This window comes from Phoca vitulina, unplaced genomic scaffold, assembly GCF_004348235.1.
Source record: "Phoca vitulina isolate PV1807 unplaced genomic scaffold, GSC_HSeal_1.0 scaffold24, whole genome shotgun sequence".
Taxonomy (NCBI): Eukaryota; Metazoa; Chordata; class Mammalia; order Carnivora; family Phocidae; genus Phoca; species Phoca vitulina.
The window spans coordinates 10,901,564-10,926,494 of record NW_022589727.1 but is presented as its reverse complement, the minus strand read 5'-3'; the positions used below and the strand labels follow the sequence as shown (position 1 = coordinate 10,926,494).

At 41.4% G+C, this 24,931-nt stretch overlaps 1 protein-coding gene across 2 annotated transcripts in view; it reads right to left on the bottom strand.

Moving 5' to 3' along the window:
- GAREM1 (GRB2 associated regulator of MAPK1 subtype 1) overlaps nt 1-22,671 on the bottom strand; it is a 197,526-nt gene extending 174,855 nt beyond the window's left edge. For both annotated transcript variants that reach the window (XM_032421438.1, XM_032421439.1), the window contains exon 1: nt 22,477-22,671. In XM_032421438.1, the coding sequence (XP_032277329.1) occupies nt 22,477-22,597 (121 nt within the window). In that variant the 5' untranslated portion in view covers nt 22,598-22,671. The remainder of the gene's footprint in view (nt 1-22,476) is intronic.
- Nucleotides 22,672-24,931: the final 2,260 nt, after the last annotated feature.

Below are 24,931 nucleotides of genomic sequence, written 5' to 3'. Positions count from 1 at the left end.
CTCCTGCTATCTTCTTCTTTTTTTTTTTTCTTAACATATATTGCATTATTTGTTTCAGAGGTACAGATCTGAGATTCAACAGTCTTGCACAATTTACAGCGCTTACCAGAGCACATACCCTCCCCAGTGTCCATCACCCAGTCACCCCATCCCTCCCACCCCACCCCCCACTCCAGCAACGCTCAGTTTGTTTCCTGAGATTAAGAATTCTTCATATCAGTGAGGTCATATGATACATGTCTTTCTCTGTTTTCTCTTGCCTCATTTTCAAAGAACTATCTACCATTTATTAAACCCACTGTTAAATGAGCGTACAAGAGACCGGGCCTATGCCCACATTAGTTTCTCCAAACGTACATACATCTCTACTTTCACCTATGTAAATAAATAATACTAATCTCAAAGAACACTGAGTAAGAGCAGATGGCTTAGGATAAGGGTTGGCAAACTTTTTTCTGTCAACTGCCAGAGAGTAAACATTTTAGCCTTTGTGAGCTATACAATCTGTCATAACTACTCAACTCTGCAGAAGCAACCACAGACAGCATCTGATGACAAGGGTGTGTCTGTCTTCTAGTAAAACTCCATTTACTTAAACAGGCAGCAGGCCAGATTTGGCCGTGCCTTAGGTAAAGTGATATTTGGTGGCAGCGGAGTGGATGGGAGGCTCAAGTAGAGCAAAATCAGAACTGTGTGCATAGTGCACGTTTCCGTTTTTTGAGAAGCCTTCCCTACTACTTTCCACTCCAGGGCACCTCCCCCCTCCCACCCGGCTAAAATCCCATCCTGAAAGCTATCCAGTAAACTGAAGATTTGACAATAAAATAATAAAATACTATGATGAGGTGTGTCTTTCCATTCCTAATGGCATCAGTGGCCGTACTGTGCTACACGCCCATGTGCCCCACGGCGAGCTGGCCACCACGTACTGGGCAGCGATGAAGCACACGAGCTCGGGGTTCTGGGTCCTGGGCTTCGGGAAACAGGTGGGGCGAGCAAGAAACACTTTGAAGTTATGTGAAAAACTCTGTTTATACCCATGTCTATTTGCAGCTTTCATCAGATCTCCAAAAAGTTATGCAAGAATCACTGCTCAAGTTGTGCTAATCAATACACAATGTAAAAATACCATCCAGTAGAGATGAGTACTGGGGGAGAAGGGGATCGGCTGCTGGGGTTGGAGCCTAAGTGTGAGCACACGCCCCGATCACATTTCTTGTGTTCTCGTTACTTCTGACGGCACCAGCCTATCTTAGTTTCCACAATATTTGCTTGGATCCCACAGCATTTGCTATTTATTTCACTCTGTAACTGTAAAATACACTGCTCTTCAGTTTCAGGATAAGGACTTGACTATAGGTGTGGGCTCTGTGACTGATGCACATCAAAAGCAGAGCCTCTCAGGGAAGAAGGCTGGAGTTTTGCCAAGTCTCACCCCAAGGTAAGTGAAGGATATTACTATATTTATGGGTTTATGTATAGAAGTATCACATAGATGAATGTGCAAATGGAAGTAATGTGTTTTACCTGTCACATTCCACCCCAAGTCTTTCTTGTTGGGGAGGGTGGGAGAGGAAGACAACAAATATTTAAAATTGAAAACCTGGGCGCCTGGGTGGCTCAGTCAGTTGGGCGTCTGCCTTTGGCTCAGGTCATGATCCCAGGGTCCTGGGATGGGGTCCCGCATCCAGCTCCCTGCTCCAGAGATTCTGCTTCTCCCTCTGCCCCTCCTCCCATTTGGTCTCTCAATCTCTCTCTCTCAAATAATAAATAAAATGTTTTTTAAAAAATAGATAAAATAGAAAACCCACCTCAGTAATTCCCAGTGTCCAGTTTAGTTCCCATCGTCTATTAACAGTTCTGTGGGGCTGTTGTGATTCTCGTGACTTCAATCAGTGCAACCAGGCCCATCCTGGGTACCTTGCCTATTAGTGGTTCAGTTCTAATAAAGATGATTGACAAAAGGGTTTCTCATTCTATAATGTGCAATATGAGTGGGAAAAGACTCCTGTTGGCCTGAGAATTGGGAGAGGCAAGCTAGAAGAACCATTAAAAGTTAGGACTGGCTGCTGGCTTCACTTTCCAGCTTGAGCTTAATTATTGCCTTTCTCTCAACCTCTGTTCCTTGTAGGTCGCCTTATGTCAAAGAGTACCTGTGAAAATTAAATGAGATAATGTACATAATGTGTTGTACGACAGCTAGCACCATAATTAGTCCTCAATAAATGTTAATTATAATCATCATCCAGGAGTAAACACCAATGACGTTGCTTGCTTGAGGAATACAGAACAGTTACTTTTAATAGTTTTATGTGTCTGTTGTCAAGAAGGTAAAAGCTATAGCTTTGTTGTTCTTTTCTTTTTAAGCCTTCACAGTTTAGTGCTATCAAAAAGTAGAAGTTCTATGAATACTTGTTCACCTCGAGTGTAAAGACCAGAATTACCATTTTACCATCACTACTATCACAATTCTGCAAAATTTCCTTCAAAGAAATAACGGTGACATGCATTAAACCAGGTTTGTTTTTTTCATTTTCCTGAGAAGTGCATAATCTTGAAGGAGGGAAGTTTATTGGGGGTAATCACATATGTCTACATGAAAAGTTTAAAGAATGAGTATTTAGGTGTAGACCCCAATGGCGGTTGGGCAGGCAAAAGCACAAGAACCTTTTAAGAGAATGGAGACAGAAAAAGCATGTCTCCTTATGTAGATACATTGGCCAATAAGGGAAAGTGCTATTTAACTACCTCCCTTTGCCAGTAATTGGAGCTATAAAAAGAGTATCATTACAGCAAGGGTTAAGCCCGTATCTTTCTGTCTGAGGCACAAGCAGTCAGAAATTTTATAAGGATTCTCATTTTCTGAGTACTCAGCAATCTTAGTATCAATCAACTTGTAACTAACTGTTCTTCAGATCAAACTACAGTAACTATCCTTTGCAATACTTTTTCTTCCCTGCTGGGTCAGAAAATTGGCTGAAATCCTACTGCAAAATCTAAAGGCACCTTTTAAATTACTAAATGCAAGTCAGCAATTTTGGAGTCTGAGAAAGCTAAATTCCGCTTAAGTGATTAATTCAATTCCTATGCCAACATTTACTTAAAATTATTTAAAAGTTATAACAAACTGCTAAAAAAAAATACCGCTTAGGGTTGCAACATTCGTAACCACAAGCTCATTAACCTTGATCTTTTACCATCATTAGCTCAGCTTCTATTCCCTCCTGATCAATGTCATTCACTCCTGTGGCTTGTTCTACAACCTTTACATTGAAATCTTCCAACACTCTTTCTCTAGCCCTGAACTCTTTCAAGATGCAAGCCCAGATTTCCAGTTCCTTCTGAGCTAAATTTCCCTGAAATAAATACCTCAAGTTTAACATTTCCACAAATTAGCATGCTGCCTTTCCACACTTGCCCCCACAATGATCGCTGGAGTCAATTCCCAGTATAGGGAAAGACTGCACATCTCTACCCTCTTGAAAGTTAGGTGTGGCCGTGAGATTTGCCACTAACAACGGAGTGTGAGAGGGACACAAGGGACATCACTTCTAGGTAGAAGCCCTAAGGGGCCAACACATGATCTGCCATATTCTCTCTAGTGCCTCAACAAGCGTGGAAGCATACACAAGGGCTGGGTCCTGCAGTGAGGGTGAGGACAGAGCAGAGCCCCAGCCAAATCGTCATAAACACGTGGCACAAGTCTCTGCTGTTTTACTGCTATCTCAGCGTTGGTACCACGGCCTACCCTGGCCCAGCCTGACCAATGCGGCCACCTGCAGCCTGCCCTTCTCATCTCCGATAAGGGCATCAGCACCCAAGCCAGTAAACTCAGGACTACTGAATGCTTCCCTCTTCCTCATAGCCCCCAATATCCAAACATAAGTCCTGGAAATCTCACCTTTGAAATATTTCCAATTCACCCCCTCCTCTATATTCCCACTGAACTAGTTCTGGCTAGAGGCCATCTTTCTTCTTGATTCTAACCCTACAGCTTCCAAATATTGTCATTCCAGTATCCCAAATTTTCCTGCTCTAAATGATCTTCCAAAATGACACCACCACGACCATTCTAGAAATTAAATATGATGGGGTGCTTCCCATACTGAAAGCCCTTCAACATTTTCCCACTGCTCATATTAACAAACACTTGAGGAGCACTTTTGTAAACAAGCACTGTGCTTGGTACTCTGGGAACAACGATGAGTCATTTGCTTAACACTGATCTTCACACTGAGATATGGTGACATAGCTAGTTGTAGAATGTGTTGCTCAATACCAGTATTTAGTAAAGTATTAAAGTTTCTTAGATAATTTATTCTTTTTAAAAAAGATTTATTTATTTATTTGAGAGAGAGAGTGTGTGTGCACGTGAGTGGGGGGGGGGGGAGAAGAAAGGCAGACTTAGCTAACTGAGTGCGTGGGGCGGGGGTGGTTCGATCCCATGACCCTGAGATCATGACCTGAGCTGAAACCAAGAGTTGGACGCTTAACTGACTGAGCCACCCAGGCGCCCCTAATTTATTCTTAAAATAAAAACTAGAGTGGGGGCGCCTGGGTGGCTCAGTCGTTAAGCGTCTGCCTTCGGCTCAGGTCATGATCCCAGGGTCCTGGGATCGGGTCCCGCATCGGGCTCCCTGCTCAGCAGGGGGCCTGCTTCTCCCTCTCCCACTCCTCCTGCTTGTGTTCCTGCTCTCGCTCTCTCTCTCTCTGTCAAATAAATAAAATCTTTAAAAAAAAAAAAAAAAAACTAGAGTGCACTCAAATTGAAAACTTGACTCAAATTCTTTTTTTTTTTTTTTAAAGACAAGAGAGCATGTGGGGGGCGGGGCATGCAGAGGGAGAGAGAATCCCAAGCAGGCTCCATACCCAGCGTGGAGCCCAATGCAGGGCTCGATCTCATAACCCTGAGATAATGATCTGAGCTGAAATCAGGAGTTGGACACCCAACTGCCTGAGCCACCCAGGTGCCCTGACTCACTCAAATTCTAAAAAGTTTTCTTGCGAGAAAGAAAAGGGGATGGAGTTTAGCGAGGCAAGGAGGTGCACAAGGTCCAAGATTCTCCACTGGCCTCTCTGGAGACTGCTACTGCCATTAGTAGCTTACCTGCTACTAGAATACAGATCATTGTAGTTCATTATTTACTAATTTTTATGTTGGAGTTCACCAAAATTTCAGACCCGAGTGGATTCTGTGGCAGTCTACAGGCAAAGCTGGTTTTATTGCGCTTTGCTTTATTGTGCTTTGAAGACGATGCATTTTTTTACAAATTGAAGGTCTGTGGCAAGTCTGCATTGAACACACCATGTTTCCAACAGCATATGCTCACTTCATGTCTCTGTATCACCTTATGATGATTTTCACAATGTCAAACTTCATTATTATATTTGTTATGGTGATCTGTGACCAGTGATTACGACTCTCAGAAAGCTCCAATGATGGTTCGCATTTTTTTGGAATAAAGCACTTTGTAATTAAGGTATGTACATTATTTGTTTAGACATAATGCTATTACACACTTAACAGACTACAGTACCGCATAAAGAACAACATATATATACACACACTGGGAAACCAAAAAATTCATTTGACTTGCTTGATGGTGATACTCGCTTTACTTTGGTGGTCTGGAACCAAACCTGCAGTATCTCCAAGCTATGCCTGTATTCTGTTCTAACACCCTCTATTATCTGTGTCCTGGAAGGGGGGGGGCAAAAGGCTAAGAGCCACCAGTTTAGCCACAAGATAAAGGTCAAACTTCAACATGTTACAGCTCTTCAAACTCTGCTTCCAATTTGCCTTTGGGGCCTTGTCTCCTATCACCCTCCATCAGCTGCCTCTGTTCAGGACGTTCCTAACCTCTGTTAGAAATAGCATTCCCCTTCTTCCAAACCCACCAAAACTCTACCCGCTCTTCCGGGACTGGCTCAGTAGTCAATTAACATTTTCTGTGAAACTTTCCTCAAGAGCTCTTGGCAATATTAAGCTGACCTTCAGAATGAAGCATTTCGATGCTTATTACATGTTAATAGTTGTCTAAGAATAGACAAGATGCTAAGTCAAAGAAGAGTCAATAAAGATGCTCCCAGCGGGCCTCTGAACTCCAGTATCAGGACTACATTTATTCACCTTCGTGTTCCCAGCACTTTACTACGCTTATAAGACAGCAGGCATGGGACCCACAGTTGCTAAATGAATACCATTATGAAAACCACATTCCATAATCCCACATATGCATCAGCCTACTGACGGGTGCTAGGGTCAACTATTATTTTGAAAATCTAGAAAAGAAGGTTATATACTTGTAACTTCTAACTTTAAAAGCTTATCTGTCATTTTTTAAAACTATAGGCTAGCAAAAATGATGTACTTACGTATGTTTGCGCTTCCGTGCATGCGTGTATTTACGTATGTGTGGTAGTTCCCTTTGGCTACCATAATAAATTTTCACAAACTGAGTGGTTTAAAACAACAGAAATTCATACGCTTACAGTTCTGGACGCCTAAAGTACAAAATCAAGCTGTGGGCAGGGCTGCACTTCCTTGAAAGGCCCTGGGGGAGATTCTGTTCCCTGCCTCTTTCACCTTCTTGTGGGTTCAGGCAATCTTGTTTGTGGCTCTATCACTCCAGTCTCTGCCGCCTCCTCTTCTGTCTCAAGTCTCCCTCTGCCTTTCTCCCCTTGGAATGGCACTTGTCCTTGGATTTAGAGCCCACTCAGGTAATCCGGGATGATCTCATCTCAAGACTCTTAACTTTAATTACATCTGCAAAGACTCGTTTTCCAAATAAGGCAACAAATAACTTACAGCTATTTGGACGTGGACCCATCTTTTTTGAAGCCACCATTCAACCCACTACACTGTGAATGTGTATGTGTGTGTGTTGTAGACTGCTCCAAAGAACAGTCCTCAAACCAGGCTCGACTGAACACGTACACGTTGCCCAGGTGACAGTTTGGAAACTGCTGGGTGCTGGGAACACCATGACGAACATGAAAGACAGTGCCTGCCCTCACGGAGGAGAGAGTATGGTGGGGGATATAGAAATCAAGTTATTTTGGGGGCGCCTGGGTGGCTGAGTCAGTTAAGCGTCTGCCTTTGGCTCAGGTCATGATCTCAGGTCCTGGGATCAAGCCTTGCGTTGGGCACCTTGCTCCATGGGAAGTCGGTTTCTCCCTCTCCCTCTCTCTGCTCATGCTTTCTCTCTCGTTTTCTCTCTCTCACAAATAAATAAATAAAATAAAATAAAGAAATCAAGTTATTTCTTAAAGTTGAGAAATGTAGTATGAGGGAAAATTATACCATGGTTGTATAGAACAGGGAACCTCGCCTTACCTGTTGTTAAATGTTAAATGTAACCCTGATATTTTCTCAGTGAGAGGTGGATAGTTCAGAGAACATTCCTTGATTTTCAGGTTAGAATATCTCCTACCCTGTGTTGGACCCTCCACGAAAAGTCCTTGTTTCACATGTGTGCTTCATACTTTAAATTATCTGACTCAAAGATACTCCCTGGAACCATCATAGTTTGCATAATTAAGGACGCCATCCCTTGTAATACAGTCATTACTTCACAACAATCAAGAAAGAATAAACATGGCTGATTAAACTATGACATGCCATTAATTATAAGATGCATCCCAATTTCAGGGCTATTAAAATGCACACTTTGGAATTAGTGAAATATGTCCATTTCCATTTTCAAATACATTCTCACAATGCATCAGAACAAATTAAACAGCTTTTGATTAAATAGTATTACCAAATCTCAAGGTTCTTCCAGCAAAATTTTAATGCTGAGTTGACTTCACCCAGACTCAGAATATTTTTCACCTTCTTTCCATGAGGTTAATATATGTAAATATAATTCAGTAAGTCCTAAAATAAGACATACCCTCATACATTGAGTCTCTTCTAAGCTTGAGATAATTTCAGAAGTCAGAGATTGGGAAAGAACTCTAAAAAAACCCTTGAACTGAAAAGCAGGAAGGAGTGGCTACTGGAATTATCATTCCTTCCTTGCCCAGAACTTGCTAACAGGTCACAAGGTGAAGAACAGAGTGCAGGTACCCGTGTGGGTAGTCGGGCAGGGCTTGCAAATACTTTAGGGGTAAGCTGGAGTATCCCCAAGACCCTATGCCAGAGTCCTGCTACACCCTGTGAAATGTACAAGGGGAAGAGAAGCCCGGACGTCTGCTCTCAGATGGCTTAGAAGGACATATCTAAAAAGAGACGTGATAAAACTTCTACACATACCTGCCTCCAACCTATTAAAGTTCCTCATGGGATGCAGGATTGAGATTTTGTTGTAGTCTGATGCAGAGGTCATGCAGGAGAAAAAGTTTCAGAGAATAATCTGTTCTGAGTCTCTTCTTGCCCTATTTATTTTCTCCTTTATTTATGCAGCCTGGGTTTTGACATTGAGATATAAGGCCCATGTTGCCCTATGTTTTTCCTAAAAAGATTTAATGTTGGTCCTTGCATGTGAAGTTAAGAGGACTCAGGAAGACAATGCCATCAAAGATTTTGTGGGAGGTAAGGAATATGTAAGAGAAATTTACTTTAAGTCTTTAAAAACAAACAGATGTAGGCCATTATGAAATTTTTTCACACACACATATATATTATGAATGGTGTGTGAGGGGTGCCTGGATGGCTCACTTGGTTAAGTGTCTACCTTTAGCTGAGGTCATGATCCCAGGGTCCTGGGATCCAGCCCCGTTAATGGGCTCCCTGCTCGGCGGGGAGTCTGCTTCTCCTTCTCCCACTCCATGCTCCCCCTGCTTGTGGTCTCTCTCTGTCAAGTAAATAAATAAAATCTTAAAAAAAAAAAAAAAAAGAATGGTGTGTGAAAAGGGCACCTTGCTGACTCAGTCAATGGAGCATGCCACTCTTGATCTCAGGGTTGTGGGTTCAAGCCCCATGCTGGGCGTAGAGATTACTTAAATATAAAATAAAATAAAAATAGAAGAATGGTGTGTGAAAGTGTGCCCCTCATCCAAAAAATAATGGAGGAAATACAGTTTCAATTAAGTAGTCTAAGTTGAGGGCAACTTGCAAATGCTTCTTAAATTCTGAAAGGCACATTCTCTGCCCCCCTCTCTCTCTCTCTCACACACACACACACACACACACACACACACACACACGAACAGCAGCTTAGTAAAGTATCATTTTAAAACAGATTCTTCCCTGGAGAAAACTTATTGCCAAAGCATCTGGACTATATTCCAGAAGGCATTTAACAAGTTACTATCATTTCCCAGACTCACCAGGGTAGCGCTGGCTTTAAAATGAATTAAAATTTTCTTTAGAAAAACAAATCTCAGGCCTCCCACAGCCACTGGAAAAGAGGAGTAAGTCAAGACTGGGGTGGCCCTAGCCACTTCTCTTCTTTGAGGAATAAAGGATTTTTTTCAAATTTCATTAACTGCAAGTATTCTTAGATCACAGCCCAATGCATTCCCTGAAAGACAGGTGCAGTTGAAATGTATTTTTTCTACTTTTAAAGAGCAAAATAAATTTGACAAAGATAGTTCAATTCAGTAGTTAAGCAAACTTTTGAGTAAATTGGCTGGCATAACAATAGTCCAGAAGAAAATAAAAATCTTACATCATATGTAAAAATGAATTCCAGACAGATTAAAGACTTAAATAAAAAACTTTTAAATCTTACTAGAACATCTAAGAGACTACACATATATTCTAGGGGTCAGGAAGATATTTCTTAGCCAAAAGTGAAAACACAAGAGACTTGTCTGTCCATATAAAACTTAAAAATTTTGAAATGGATAAATGTAACATAAAGGCAATAGATAAATGTAAATAAGGAAAAATCTCTCTATAATATACAAATAGCATCTAGAAATTGGCAAGAATGAGTCAACAACAGAAAAACCAACAAAAAGTATGATTTCATTTTGCAGAAGAGCAATCTAAGTGGTAAACAATCATATAAAAAGGGCACAAAATCACTAATAATCAGGGAAATGCAAATTAACATAGCAACAAGATCTCATTTTGTATCCATTAGGCTGGCAAATATTTTTTAAAAACTTTATAATAGCTAATGTTGACATGGACTTGGAGAACTAGCATTCTCATGCATCAATGATGGAAATGAGAATTGTTATGGACTTTTTGGACAGCATTTTGGCAACATCTATTAAATCAATTCCACTTCTGTGAACTGCGATACTGGGAAGGAAGACACACTCTCCCCTATATTTTTCCTAAAAAGATTTAATTTTGATCTTTGCATGTGTGATTAAGAGAATCAGTAAGACAGTGCTATCAAAGATGTTTTGGGAGAAGAAGTAAAAGACATGAGATAGAAATCACAGACTTCTATAGAAACAATGAGCAAATTAATGACTTAGGTATATTGAGGTTTAGTGAAGTATAATTCAGAGGCTAATAATTAGAAACAAACTGAACACCAATCAATAGAAGGAGTATTTCCACTCTGTGGAATATTATGCAGCTATGAAAAAAGAATGAATGTTTTACACCCAATATTTCATAAAAATTCCCATGAGTGATACAACCAAAAGACAAAAAAATATGAATATAATCCCATTTTTATAAAGCAATGACACATTTCTCTTCCAGTATGTGCCTTTGTATGTGTATCTAATGTCGATGTGGGATTATGTGAGAATGGAGAAAAGAAGGATATGTACTGGATTAAAAAAGTGGGTTGGGGGGTAGGCAGGGTTGGGTTGGAGGAATAGGGGTTGACGTGAAAGGAGAAAGCAAAAAAAAAAAAAAAACCTAAAATTTTTAGTTCATGTAAAATTTTAAGGGTGTGTGTGTGTCTGTGTGTGTGAATAGAGGATATATGAGAAGGACAGTCACCAAAATGTTGATGGTGGGTATCTCAAGGTGGTGGGAGCTCAGATTATCTTTAGTTTTTAAATATTTCTATGTATTCAAATTCTTCATAATGAATGCATTATGTTAATCATCAAGGGAAATGAAGTTTTGTTTCATTGTGACAATTTTGAAACTAGATATTTATACATAGTTCATATATTTTCCTCCTTCCCTTCTCTCTGGTCTCCACTTATTAGCATAAAACTCCTGTAGTATCTATTGCACAGTATTTTTTTTTTTTTTTAAGATTTTATTTATTTATTTGAGAGAAAGAGAGCACAAACAGGGGAGAAGCAGGTGTGGGGAAGCAGGACTCCCTGCTGAACAGGGAGCCCGATGTGGGACTCGATCCCAGGACGCTGGGATCATGACCTGAGCTGAAGGCAGACGCTTAACCGACTGAGCCACCCAGGTGTCCATATCGCACAGTAGTCAACTGCAGAGTCTACTCAGACTTGTATCTTCCCAACTGACTCAAGAAAAGGAGAGTGAGCAGGGTATCTGGGTGGCTTAGAGGTTAAGCATCTCTGACTCCTTGGTTTCCACCCAGGTCATGATCTTGGGGTCATGGGATCAAGCCCCCTGTGGGGCTCCGCACTCAGTGGGCAGTCTGCTAGGGATTCCCTCTCTCCCTTTCCCTCTGCTCCCCCGCCCCACGTTCTCTCTCTCTCTCCAATAAATAAATCTTAAAAAAAAAAAAATAGTGAGTGAGAGTAAGGGGGAGAGGAGGGAGAAAGAGAAAAAGAGGGAAGGGGAGAGAGAGAGAGAGAAGACTAGGGGGAGGGATAAAACAATTCATAAACTACCTGATCTACTATAAAGTTAATTTGAAGCTTCCTCTTTGGCAGGAAAAAAAAAATCTTAAAGTCATCTTGTACTTCACTTTTAGCAAATGTCACCTCAATCCACTGATAAATAGAACTATTCAGAGTCCTCTGTGCCAAGTTGGTAAAGGGATACGCATTTTATTCCCCATCAATCACTGCCTATACATAGAGAATTAAACTGGGCTTTTCCCCCTTCTCTGTGGTTCCCTTCTTCTTAGACATTACACTGAAGCTGACATTGACACAGATATTCAACAGAAGAAATGAAATGACATTCAAGCCATCATGTTTGCTTTTTTCCCTGATGTCTGGAAGCTGTCTGTGAATCTCTATTATTTATTCTCTCACATCAGCACTCAGGTTCCAAGCTTCAACAGGCTCTCAAATTGCTGGGGTCCACCTTTTGTAAAAGAGAGAATAGAAAACTCCAACTGCCCCAAACGTGGTAAACTTGTCAACTTATTCTTGGCCCTGGAAACCAGATAGTGATGAACCTTACTGCTCAGCTTAGTTTCATGCAATGCACAGGAATTTATCAACAACAAAGTATCTGTGGGGTCCTCTCCATGACTTGAATTCATGTTATGAATACACAGCACGGTTTTACCAAGACTTTCATAAGGTTATTTTATTTTATACAATGGAAGAAGATTCCTTCTTCACAATGCAACAATGAACATAACACTTAAAACCAATATCCAGGTTGATAAAGAAAAGTACAGCTTTGAAAAACTCTACCAAAAAATGGAACAAAGGGCTCATAAAATTCACAAAAGAAATATGATAAAATTATTGGTGATATTCTACTAGTAATCAAAGAAACACAAATTAGAAAAAGTGCCAATTTTTAAATTATCTAAATTGGCAAAGACTAAGAAATAACTATGATAGTCAATGATGTATAAAGTGATAAGCTTACCCATTCACTGCTAATGGTACAAACTTTCCTGGATACAATTTAGCAACACATATCAACAATCTAAAAATAATAAATTCTGAATAATAATCCCATTTCCAGGAAACCCAAATAATGAAATGATATAAAACTGGCCAATTCACTTACAAAGATATCCTCGAAAACACAATACTCAAAACAACTAAATGTCTAACAACTAAAAAAGTCAAGTAAATAATGGTTTATTGCTAATAACAGAATCCAATTAAGTCATAATAATTTTATTTTCAAGGGATACTAATAATGAAGGAAAATGCTCATGATCTAACGTGAAATCAAAAATGCAATTTTATATGGTTTGGTCTTTTTCCACTTTTATAGTCTCCATTTACATGCCATGCCTGCGTAACAGGAAAATGTTAATAATGGTTACATAACAAGTTATGTAACTTCTGGAATTAAAACTGATACTCATTTTCGTCATTTTTTGGTCTATATTTTCCAAATTCTCAATAATAACGATATCTGGAGGAAAACAGTAAATACTTTTTTAAAACATAACCACCAAGCCTCTCTGGCAAAAGAAATAAAGCAGGGAGAAAAAAGCACCCTTAAACAATTGGACAACTATTCCCATTTTGTGCATCAGATCAGAGAGAAAATCTGAAAAGTAGCAAGCCAAGTAAGAATGTGAGGAGTGTCCTATAACAATAATTTTTTACAAGTACACAACTTTTCATGGCTTACTTATAAAGTACTTTCACATCTAATAGAGGGTATTTCAGTGGAACTGCTTTAAGGTTTTAGCTCATCCTCAAGGATGAAAAGAGAAAAGCTGGAGCAAGAGGTTCAAACTATCTGAGCTAAAGAAAAACCTATACAATATGTTAAGGAATTCAGGCCAAATGCATAGTTATTTTGCTAAGGTTTTGTGTAGGAAAAAAGGTGAAGAAAAAACATGTAAGCACAAATCTAAATGGCAGAGACTGCTAAACAGCTCCCAATATCCAATGCTCCCCTCTCCTGTAGTAAGAACTCATGGGTATTGTGTCCAGTTAAGACTTCAGTTCCTTACTTTCCTGCCTATAGAGAAGTCCTGACCAATGAGATATGTGAAGTGCTGTGTTAGGACTGGTGGTAAGGCATACCCTTTTACCCTCCTGCTGTATGAGATGCAGACACGATGGCTAGAGCTCCAGCAGCCATTAAGGACCATGAAGTGAAAACCATCTCCTAAGGATGAAGAGCAGAAAGACACGAAGAGCCTGGGTCCTTCACTCTGGATCTGCCGTATCTATCCTGGAATAGATGCCTTCAGACTCCTTTTATATGAAAAGAAAGAAATCTCCATGTTGCATAAATTACTTTTTTTTTTCCTGTTATGCACTACTAAAATTAACTTTAACTGATGTACCTGGCCATGATGACCTTGTGAAAATTTCTTCTGATCCTGTCTATTCTCAGTGGCTCTCTGTTTCTCCCAAAAGATGGGACCAAAATAAAAGGGGGGGGGGCAGCAGAATATCTGTATAAAGTCTCATGTTACTTACTTATGTTTAAGTAGGTAATCTGTATCTTCTAGAGCTCTCTCTCTTTAGACACAACAAATTAAACTGTTTTTAACTTGGGTCTGGTGCTTGGTTGATTTCGTGGGTCACTGTGGGTCAAGGTAAAAAATGGATCTTGCATTATTCCAACTGTAACCGAAACAGACTAAAATTGAAGATCTCAAGCATAACCTTTCTGAGGACCAGCAATGACAATGGAATAGATGCTAGTTCTTTGATTCCAACCATCCTTTGCTCATCTGTTGCTGATAAAGGAAAAGAGAGGCAATTAAAAGTGAGTATCAATCCATGGATATGTTTCCTGAGGCATTTCATTAACCTGATTTTGAATGCATGACAGACTGTTACAACCAGTGCTTCCTAATTACCTACAAGGTAACAGAATATTAAAATAGAAAAGTAAACATTTACCCCTTTTTGGTTACTTTTAGATATTTGCATCTAGTTTCCTGCCACGAGGAAAACACAGTCAATGTAAACTAATTATCCAAAATAATTATCAAGAGCAGATCTTCATTTCCAACATCATAAACTCTGGTATTGAGGAAACTGTCATATTTGAAAAAGAAAATGTTTGACCAAGGAAGTTTTCCTCTACTGAGTGGAGAAAAACAGAACATAACTTACTTCAAATCTTCACAGGGGTATATCTTTAAGCACTGTTCATATTCCCTTCTAAGCTGTAACCAGGCCTAATCATAACAACTTACTGAAGATGTTAAATATTAACCTAAATAACAAATATCTTCGTAACTATAAGACTTCAGATTGCATTTTAAATTCAATAACTTGGTATTTATTAAACAACCATTAAGCCATCAAAGCCCAAGTGGTATTTAAATACTTCAAACTAGGTTTAAGAATTAGCAGAATCAATTAAAATGACTTGCCCTTTAATTACAAAGTAATTCATCCACAAAACTGGAAAAAGGCTTGGGAACATTGTTTTTTCCTTCTTTTACCACCATGTAATATTCCCACAAGGGCATAAAAGGAAACTCATTGTATGGGATTAAGACACTAAGGTTTCAAGACAATCTTGGGGCTATTCTAGGAAGACAACAACTGTACCAAATTAGCGGTTGTCGTTTTGTAACACTATTTAAACCAAGTGGCTTACTTTGCTTAGAAGTAAAATCCCTGGTACACTGAGAAGATGATACATTGGAGAGTTAAATGGTTAGCTGACTATCCAATCAGTCCTATTCTTTATTATACTGTAAGAGTTGACTAATTCTGAAGACTGATGGTATTCTAGTCCATACAAAATTAAAAATTCAATGACATAGCTACATGTAATATGTAAAGGAGGCATCTTAATTTTGGAACCAAAGAACTAGCAAGAGAGCAAAGAATCTAAAAAGGAGTTGTAATTTCTAGAAGTAATTTATTTAAAATATTAATAACTAATGATCGTAAGAATCATTATTTCATCATGTTGGTCCACTAAGTCTTTATTTTCCCTACTGCTAATTTTAAGACCTACCATCTTAGTTCCAATTTATGTATTTACGAATATGCCTATCACAGTTGAAACAAACGTGAAATTTTATTTCAAACGTGCAGAGTCATAGATGCTTTAGTAATGCAGACATTTTGGACCTGAAAATTGTTAATTCTGAGATTTGCTCATTCATGTATTAACTGCTTATAAAATATCTTTTATACACCAGGCATTGTGCTAGGAGCTGGGAAATAGCAAAAATAATTGTAGGTACCTTTAACCTGAAATTCAAGTAAACATTTTTGTGCCACTAAGGAGTAGGAACGGGGGCTAAGATGTGGGGGAGCATCTTCTCGTGGAAATGTCTTCTAAACGGCTTAAATCCCATGAGACTTAAAATATTTTAGCAGGTATTTTCTCTTTTGTCAAATATGACAAAATAATACATAAAGCAGCAATAAAAGTTATTTTTCAAGTTACATATAATAGCTGGTGTTCTTAAGATTGATAGTCCTGCTGAAGACCAGAGGGAGTTTATCAGTCTTCCTAGAACTGCAGCTCAGTAAGTAAAAAGACGGATACCTCAGGAATCTCAAAAATAAACGAGTTTACAAGCTGGCCTACTAGGACTTGCTATTTCAATAAGGCAGCCAAAAGGAGCAAAAGAGACTCAAATACACTCTTTAAACTATGATACAGTCGATCACAATGGTCAAACCAGTTTTCCTTTTACAGATGACCGAGTGACTTAAGGCTTTCAAAACAGCCATCTTACTTGAAAAGCAAGAGCACTGAAGGAGCTATGTCCAAATCTTGTCTTGTGGGTCTGAATGCTTATCACTGCCCAGAACGTCCCTTCCTATTCTTTTTTCATTAATTTGTAGGCATGGAAAATTAGAATAGGTGGTAACTAGAGGAAAGTGAAAGAATATGGTATATGAAAGAATATTCAAGAGGCTTTCTTTATCACCCACCTTGTACATAACATTATACAAGGCACTCCTTTCCTGCTAACAGTTATGTAAGTGCTCAGAAAATCATAATCAACCCAGTAAAAGTAGCGATGAGTATCTACTAGAAAAAGATTCAAGGGTCTTGGTAGCATTTGTTCAGACTTACATGTAATGCTGGATTAAGTTAAAAGTTTCTTTCCTAACTTCCTGCTCTGGTCGCTCCCAAATACAATCTTGGGTTAGTTAGTTCATAACACTTTCTCTCTGATAAAGATCTTAATGCCACCTTTTTATAACCTGGGGATTACCAGATCTCAAATACTCAGAAGGAAATACACTAAAGTCACCCAGAGTGCTTCCCTCAGTATCTTTAGCTGTACAAAAATAATAAAGTATTATTCAGTGCACTTCTGATGCACTCTGAAGCCTCCCTCTCAACTGGTCTACACCCCCACTACTCCAATCTTATGTATGCGTGCTGTTTTGCAATACATATTTATTTCCCATATTTGCATTTAACTCTTATAGTAAGCAGATACACAAGAATGCAGGCTGCATGAGGACAGAGATTCCTGATTTGTTCAGTTTTATTGTCCCCATACTTATAACAGGGCTTGACACATAGCAGGGGCTTACTAAATATTAGCTGACTGAATAAGCAAATTAACCAGTAACTATGAGATACATGGACCAGGATAATGTACATCTTCTCCTGCATGAGATGTCTACAAATCAAAGGGGTGCCGCGAAGGCACATAACTATGAAGTGGCAGCCCCTGAACCTGAGCAGAGAGGTTTCTAGGCTCCAAATCCAGCATCCTTTCAACTACTATCTCTCCTGCCTGGGGCATATGTACCCTCTTACAATATAGAATGTCAGGGGAAATGAAGCCACGGAGAGGCACATCTTCTGGGAACAAGATTGACACTAAGTTAATTTAGAAAAAAATTACCCACACACACACATCAATCACGGAGATTTTGAGAACTTATTTTCAAAAATAAAACACAGATCTAGAAACACCTCTGACATTTGCAAACGGCCAAATGGAGCCTCGCCGTGTTCAGAGTGTTCACGTCTCCGTTCCTTCAGCCTTCCGGGCACTTACATGCTAGTTAGAGGAGCACTTCAGCACAAAGCAAGAACCAAGCTCCCACAGTGCCAACACACCTGGGGATGAGCACCGGCTCTGAGTCCTCTGCACGGCTGGGAAGGAGAGGTTGCTGCTGATCCATCACTGCAGCTGCCTCCAACTCTATCATCTTTTTCTCCCTCCCAGTCACTCCATACAGGCTTGGTCTTCCTTTTCCTTTCACCAAACAGGGCCATGAACTCATCTTTCACTGATGGAGGCCAGCATTCTTCGAACAGGGTACATACTTGATGCAAAGCCAATACTTACCATCATAGCTGTAGGGGAGTCAATTAACCAGAGCCCCAACTTCCCAATATTCTCTTGTCTAAAAATTGATTTGCCTGGGATCATGGCTATGATGGACGGACACCACCCCAGGATGAATGGAAGCTGTCCTCCACCACCTCCCCGTCACAAAGATCCCCGTCACAAAGACCCTTCATCCACTTTACAGAAACAATGCATCTTTAGATCTTTCTAAACTGCATGACCCCAGGGTGTAAAGACCTCAGGGTGACCAACAAAGAAACAAATAAAAACGCTAATGCATGTAAAGGAGTGAGGCTTTAGCATCTGGGTTGCAAGGCCTTTTCTAAATCGGGTAATTTCCAATTCTTCATTTCAAACAACCTGAAACATTCAAATATGAAGAGCCCTAAGGTCAAAAGAAATATAAAATATTGGGTTTCAATTCATATATATTTTTGTTACAGAAAGAAAGTATGACAGAGTGATCAATAAGACACTTTCAAGCATAAAAATATATTGGATTGGGATAGAATTCTGTAGGGGAAGGAAAACGAAAATAATGAATTTAAGGAGAAAAAAAGGTGTAAAGATTTTAACTGTTTAAGAACTTATTCATGCATTTTTTAAAAATGAATGATACTGGGAATCAACTATAGACCTACTAAAGTATTTTTAACGATGTAAGAATTTAAAAGGTCAAGGTTTATAATATGCTGAAAAATGACATCCTTTGCAACTGTTTAAACTTAAGATGAAAAGTTTTAGCAATCAGCTTAAAAATGTGCCTAGGGTACAGACGTCTACAGGATTTTTTAGGAGCTACAGGAACAAAAAACGTGGAAGAACACTGCTATAGACCAACCACTGGAGCCTTTCCAAGGCAAAATAACTGAAGAGACAAAGAAGGAACAATTTCCCACCTACCTAGTTGTGAGCTAGGATGGGCTGGAGATGGGGTGGGGATTAGCATTTGCTCCACCCTCTTCTTGGTCATAAACACATCTGTTGAACCTGGTTCTACAGCCAACAGTTTCTCAGACTGATGACCAGGTTAAATATCTCATCCCAACTGCATTGCTGATGGGGTTAGCCTTTGGCTGATGAGCCGGTATCTTACTCCCTAAGGAGAACTGCTACTTCTTGAGTACTTTTCTTTGTGTTTTCCAGAAAAATTCATGAGGCAATACCAAAAAGGCTCACTATTTTGTATTTCTCTTATCATTCGATGACAAATATCACCACTGGGGATGCAATATTGAATGCGTCTATCTGACTGGCATTTCAGGCGTAACATGCATTATGCAAAGAATTGGAGAGTTCCTTACTGTGTAGTTAATATTTTAAGTATGGCAAATGTACTGAGGAGTAATCTCAACAGGCCCATCTATGTACATAAGCCCTCAGATACCATGTTTTTCCTTCTTTTTCTGATTTCGTACTCTCTTCTTCCCCACTGCCCCTTACGTCTTGTCAGCCGCTCCTTTGGGAAGCAGAAAGTAGTCTAAATATGATGGATGAGGCCAGCACTTAATTCGGTGTCTACACTGTTTGAAAAATATTGACTTTCCGGTCCTCAAGCTCTCAGAGAGACAGTGGGGCTATTTAGAGTAGACATTAGACCTACTTTAAACCTACTCCCATTTAGTACGAGGAGGTAAAGTTTGAGATAAAAGGTCTTTCTTTAGAGTCAGAAAGTTGGCTGAAAATCCCACTCCACACATTTACCAAGTATGTCACTCAATTTCTCTGAATCTCAGGTTCCCAAAGTCCTTAAAATGGGGTGCTGAGAATTTGAGACAATATGCAACAAGCACCTAGAAACGTACAGCACGTAGTAGGCATTCAATAGTCAACAGTTATGAAGTTAGATGTTTAATGTTCTTTAATGACTGTTTAAAATTAGCCAACAGTTCTCTCTTGGCATCATGTCAGCTGTGGCATGTTTTTCCGTTTCTTTCTAGTCTCTTTTAAAATAAGTGATTTGGAAAATGACTACCTTTCATGTCAAGTATGGAGTGTGTGTGTGTGTGTGTGTGTGTGTGTGTAAAATGTACCTGCAGTACTAAAACTGGCAAAAGGACACAGAATGAGGACTGCACAAAACTTGAGATTTCACCTACAGCTTTTATAAATATGGCAACATGTCCTGAATATGTTCTAAGCATGCTGTGAAACGTGATTAAAAATAAGCATGGCATCAATGATCGACTCTTTGAAAGGTTATCCAAATTTAATTGGAAAGCTAACACTTTCCCCTCATCGGATTAGCAAAATTTTTTTTTTTGTTTGTTTGTTTGTTTTTTTAAGGTTACTTAATATTGTAAGGCTGTGGGGAGAGTGGCACTCCCATAATTCTCATGGTAGTCAAAATGAGTATCACCTTTAGACTCTGAAAAGCAATTTGACAATGTATATGAAGGACTCAAAAAGGATTCCCATGTTTATTTAGAAAGGCAGGACTATATACCAGCCCAAACAAACAGATTTATGGGTAAGGGTCTTCATACATCACAACTTGTAATAGTAAAAAAACGGAGCAGCTGATGTCCACCATAGGGAACTAGATTATATAGTATAGCCATTCCCTGGAATGGTATGCAGCTATTAAAGACAAAAAATTTAAATAAGATGGGATTGTTAAGTGAAAGAAACAAGGTATAAAGCAGTATTTGGCTATGATTCCAAATTTGTATGTGCCACTGTTGATTCTCAAGGGGTAAGAAGAGAAAATTTACAATCAAGAATTGGAATTACACAGTGATCAAAATCCATTCCACAGCTTGAAAGGACACAGTGTTAGGAGTTGCAACCCACGTCCTAATTTTAAAAAGAAGTGTGGGATGAGTACACTGCTGATTCAGATCCTTCTTATGAATGACAGGGATAGGAAAGCAGATAACAAAGCTAAAAGTTCTATCCGCAACTGACATTCGGCCTCTTTAAACTTTCAACTTAATGAAGCTTTTGGGTGACTTTTATACCACATGCATCAATGCTCTCTGCCTAGGTAAGAAGTTTTGGCAATGTGCAGTGATGAGAGAAGGTCGGAAAAGGTGAGGATTCAAAACCTTCCAACACACACAATTTTGCACAGCAGAAGAGGAAATGAAACACTGTGAATATGAACACACACACACATACACATACACACACAGATTCAGACCTGCATATACATAGTTAAAGCAAGGAACACTTTCCCACCCCACTGCAAGCAGAAATGCCACGACACACCACCTGTCCTTCCTGGGTTCATCTGCACTTCATTACTAGTTTGAAAACTCCTAGTTTATTCCCACCACTACCAAGTCCAACCAAACAAGGCTAGAAAGCATGGCCAAGATTGCTTTCATGAACTTTCTTGCATTTATTTCTCACATCAGTACTTCAAATGTCTCATCTAACCCCACAGATAAGAAACAGAACAAAAATGCCTTTGGACATTTACACATCTCATGTTACACACTCTTGTACTCCAGAAAAGGAGTAACCCAAATCCATGTGACTTGAAATGACATCTTTCTGCTCAGTGCTCTCCTTTTAACTTGGCCTGTGTGACCACAGTTCTATCTGCTCGCCTGCCAACCTGGGCCCAAGTGCTTTCCAGCAGCCCCACGGCAGAGCATGCTTCTGAAAACAGTCTAAAATTACATGAAGCCCAAATCAACTGAAGTTATTGTGAAAACACAAGACAAGACACACCTAAATTGCCACCTTACATGTGACAATGCAAACTGAAAGGGGTCTACTTGCTTGACAGTATGCACTTGTTTGCAGATGTCACACTGCAGAGGGAACAGCTGGGGGATGTTGGTTGATTTCTGGTGGTCAGTTTCAGAAAATACAAGCATTTCTTAGTTTCGAGCTCAGGTTCTCAATCAATATAGGTTTTGGAGACTTAAATTTTTTCCAGGCTCGAAATGTGCTAAGCTAATAATTAACCTTAAGCATACCATCACTTCTGCTGAAAACATTTTCTACACTCAGCCCCAAATTACTTTCAGTTCAGTTAAACAAAACAGACAAGCTGTAATAAAAGGTCTCTGAGAAATGTGATCCCTTTCATTGGTCACCCAGGAGCTTTTCCTCTTAAATCTGCTGCTTCTTGGGGGGGGGGGGGAGGGGAAGGAGAGCATCCAAAATACAGATGCCACCCAAAGCACAATGATTTTGTAAGAAAGTTGCCTAAGATAACTCTTCAGGGTTTCCCAGGTTGAGTAATTCTTGCAGGCGGGTGGGGAGGGACAGCTCGCCTCCAAAATTACTATCTGCAGAGGTTTCCCTAATGTTGATTTTTTTTTTTTAAGGCGTCCTTTTTAATTACACTGCAAGGGCTCTGATTTTCACATCTCTAGCTGATGCTGAGAGCAACGCGGCAGGGCTGCGGCAGCCGCTCCGGCCAACTCCAGCGCCGGGGCGGGCAGCCCACTCCCCACCCGGTCCCACCCTCCCCAGCACACGCGCGCACATCCGCGCCGAGACTGCGGTCCGCGCCGGTCTGCCCTGAGCTGGCGGCCGGGCCGGGACTCACCGCTGTCCAGCCGCGCGATCTGGGGCAGCCGGTAAGTGCTGACCAGCAGGTCGAGCGGAACGGCCACCGAGCTCCACTTCACATCCTTGAGGCTGCAGCCCAGCGAGGGCGCCGGGTCCATCTTCCCCGCCTCCTCCTGCCCCGCGCTCCCGCCGCCGCCGCCGCCGGCACCACCCGCGCCTCGGCGGCCGCGACTGCTCGCGCTCGCGGTCTGGGGCGCGCGGGAGGCGCCGGGCACTCCGGCCGCGGGCAGCCCGGGGGCACGGCGGCTGAGGCGGCCGGGAAGGAGGGGGCCCGCGCCCGGCTCAGCTACCAATGCGGGGCATGGCCAGGGAGCCCCGCGTGCCCTCAAGCCCGGAGAGGACTCGCAGCAGCCCCGCGGCTGCGGGCGGCGGCGGCCGGGGTGGCTGCAGCGGCTCCCGCTCCGCCTCCTTCTCTGGCCCCGGGTCTGCAGCTGCGGCGGCCGCCCGCTCGCCTCCTCCTCCTCTTACCCCTCCTTCCCTCCGCCTCGAGCGTGTGAGGAGGAGCCGCGGGTCTGAGAAACGCCATAGCAGCGCTCCCAGCACTGACCAACAAGGTGCGAGCAACGCCTGCGCAGCTCGGGGAGACACCGCCTCCGCCTCCGCCTCCCCGGCGCCGCCCGCTCCTCCTCCCGCTCGGCCTCCGCCTCCCGCGGCCCGGCGGCCTCGGCTGGGCGTCAGCCGCCCGGCCGCGGCCGCCGACGCCTGCGGCTCGGCGTGCTCTGCAAGCTTTAGCTCTCGCTCCCCCGTCCGACCGCTCCGGCGCCCTGCAGCCTCCCGGGCGTCACTGCGCGCCCAGACTCCTTCCCAGCCCAGGGCCCATCCCGGAGCCCAGCAGGAGCGGAGCGAGCTCGGGAATCTTTCTCCTAGTCGTGGCGTCGGGCACTGTCCCTTGCTACTCCCCGCCCTGCCGCTGGAGTTGCTGATACGGGCCACAAAAGGTGTTCACCTCTTGAGAGTGTCACAGACAGACCAGGAGGGAAAAGGCAGGCGTGGAGCACTGCTTAGCGTTTCTCCCCCAACCCCACAACTCTACCAATGGAACTGGAAGTTCTTCCTACCAGTCTACACTTTGCTAGGCAGCCCGGAAAATGCCGAAGCACCGAGATGGAGAGAGGTGATGATGAGTGATCAGCGCCCACAGAAGGGAAGGTGACCATTCGGTTCAGTACCTTCGTTGTACGAACGAGATGCTGGAGACCGTGGGGTGTGAGGTCACCAACCCCCATAAACACGCCAAGGGAAAGAGCAGACTAGGTTACCTGGAGCCTCCTGGGGCCAGCTGTTTTCACATGCTTTTCTCAATTCTCTTCCAGTCTTTAAGGTTGGGATAATTCCCTTTTTCTAGATACGCATACCAAGACATTAGGTAGTTTGGCCAGATTACACAGCTTGTACACAGCAGTGCTAGGATTCAAATCCACAGTTTACTTTCCATGATAAATCGTTGTTTCCCCCAGTATTGCGCGTAGCCTGCTCACTGCTGACAGTGCTCAGAAGGTAAAGGTGGCTGTAGAGTTCCTCTTTATCTAAGCAGATCCTGACCTTTGTGTACTAATCTTTTTTTTTAGCATTATTTTACACTAGTAGAGGTGAGTGGGTGCCAGGTGAAAGGGTTGTGTATTAACTCTTTGTTTTTCAACACGTATTCAGTGTTTAGTGCATAAGGGAGAACAAGCACCTGCTTCGCCCAACCAAGGGGACTTGAAAGCACCCTGCTGCCTTTCAGTGGGCTGACTTAGGTCTGTGCCAATGAACAAACCACTCCATTAGCAACTGAAGAAAAATACGGAGATTCTTCTACACCCACCTTCCTTGTCTTCTCACTTTGAAGCATTGGCCACAATTTTCACAAAATTTTTTGCCTGAAAGGTTTGACCTCTATATCATGCACATCAATTTTTTGAAAAAGTCTTGGGGAAAAGTGAGAAATATTTTAATATATTATTTTACTCAGAATCACAGGCCCATTAAAGTTCTAAGATTTTGCTCACATAAAGAAGAATTTTGAAAAACCGTAAGTAGCTAGGGGTGCCTGGCTGACTCAGAGGGTAGAGCTTGCCATTCTTGATCTAGGTGTTCATGAGTTCAGCCCCACATTGGGCGGAGAATTTACTTAATAATAACAACAAAAAACCTAAGGAGCTAAGTGCCAGCTAATTTTTTTCTATCTAAATTATTGTTTTAAAAATTATTTTTTAAGTTTTTATTTTAATCCCAGTTGGTTAACATACAGTGCAATATTAGTTTCAGGTGTAAAATACAGTGATTCAGCAATTCCATACATCACCCGGTGCTCATCATGATCTAAATAATTATTTTTGGAAATAAAGTTCAGACTCCAAAAATGACATAGGAAGCATCTAAGAATGGGCAGGGTGGAGGTCCTTCAACTAAGTAGATCCTGAAACCTTATATGATAGAATGATTTCTTA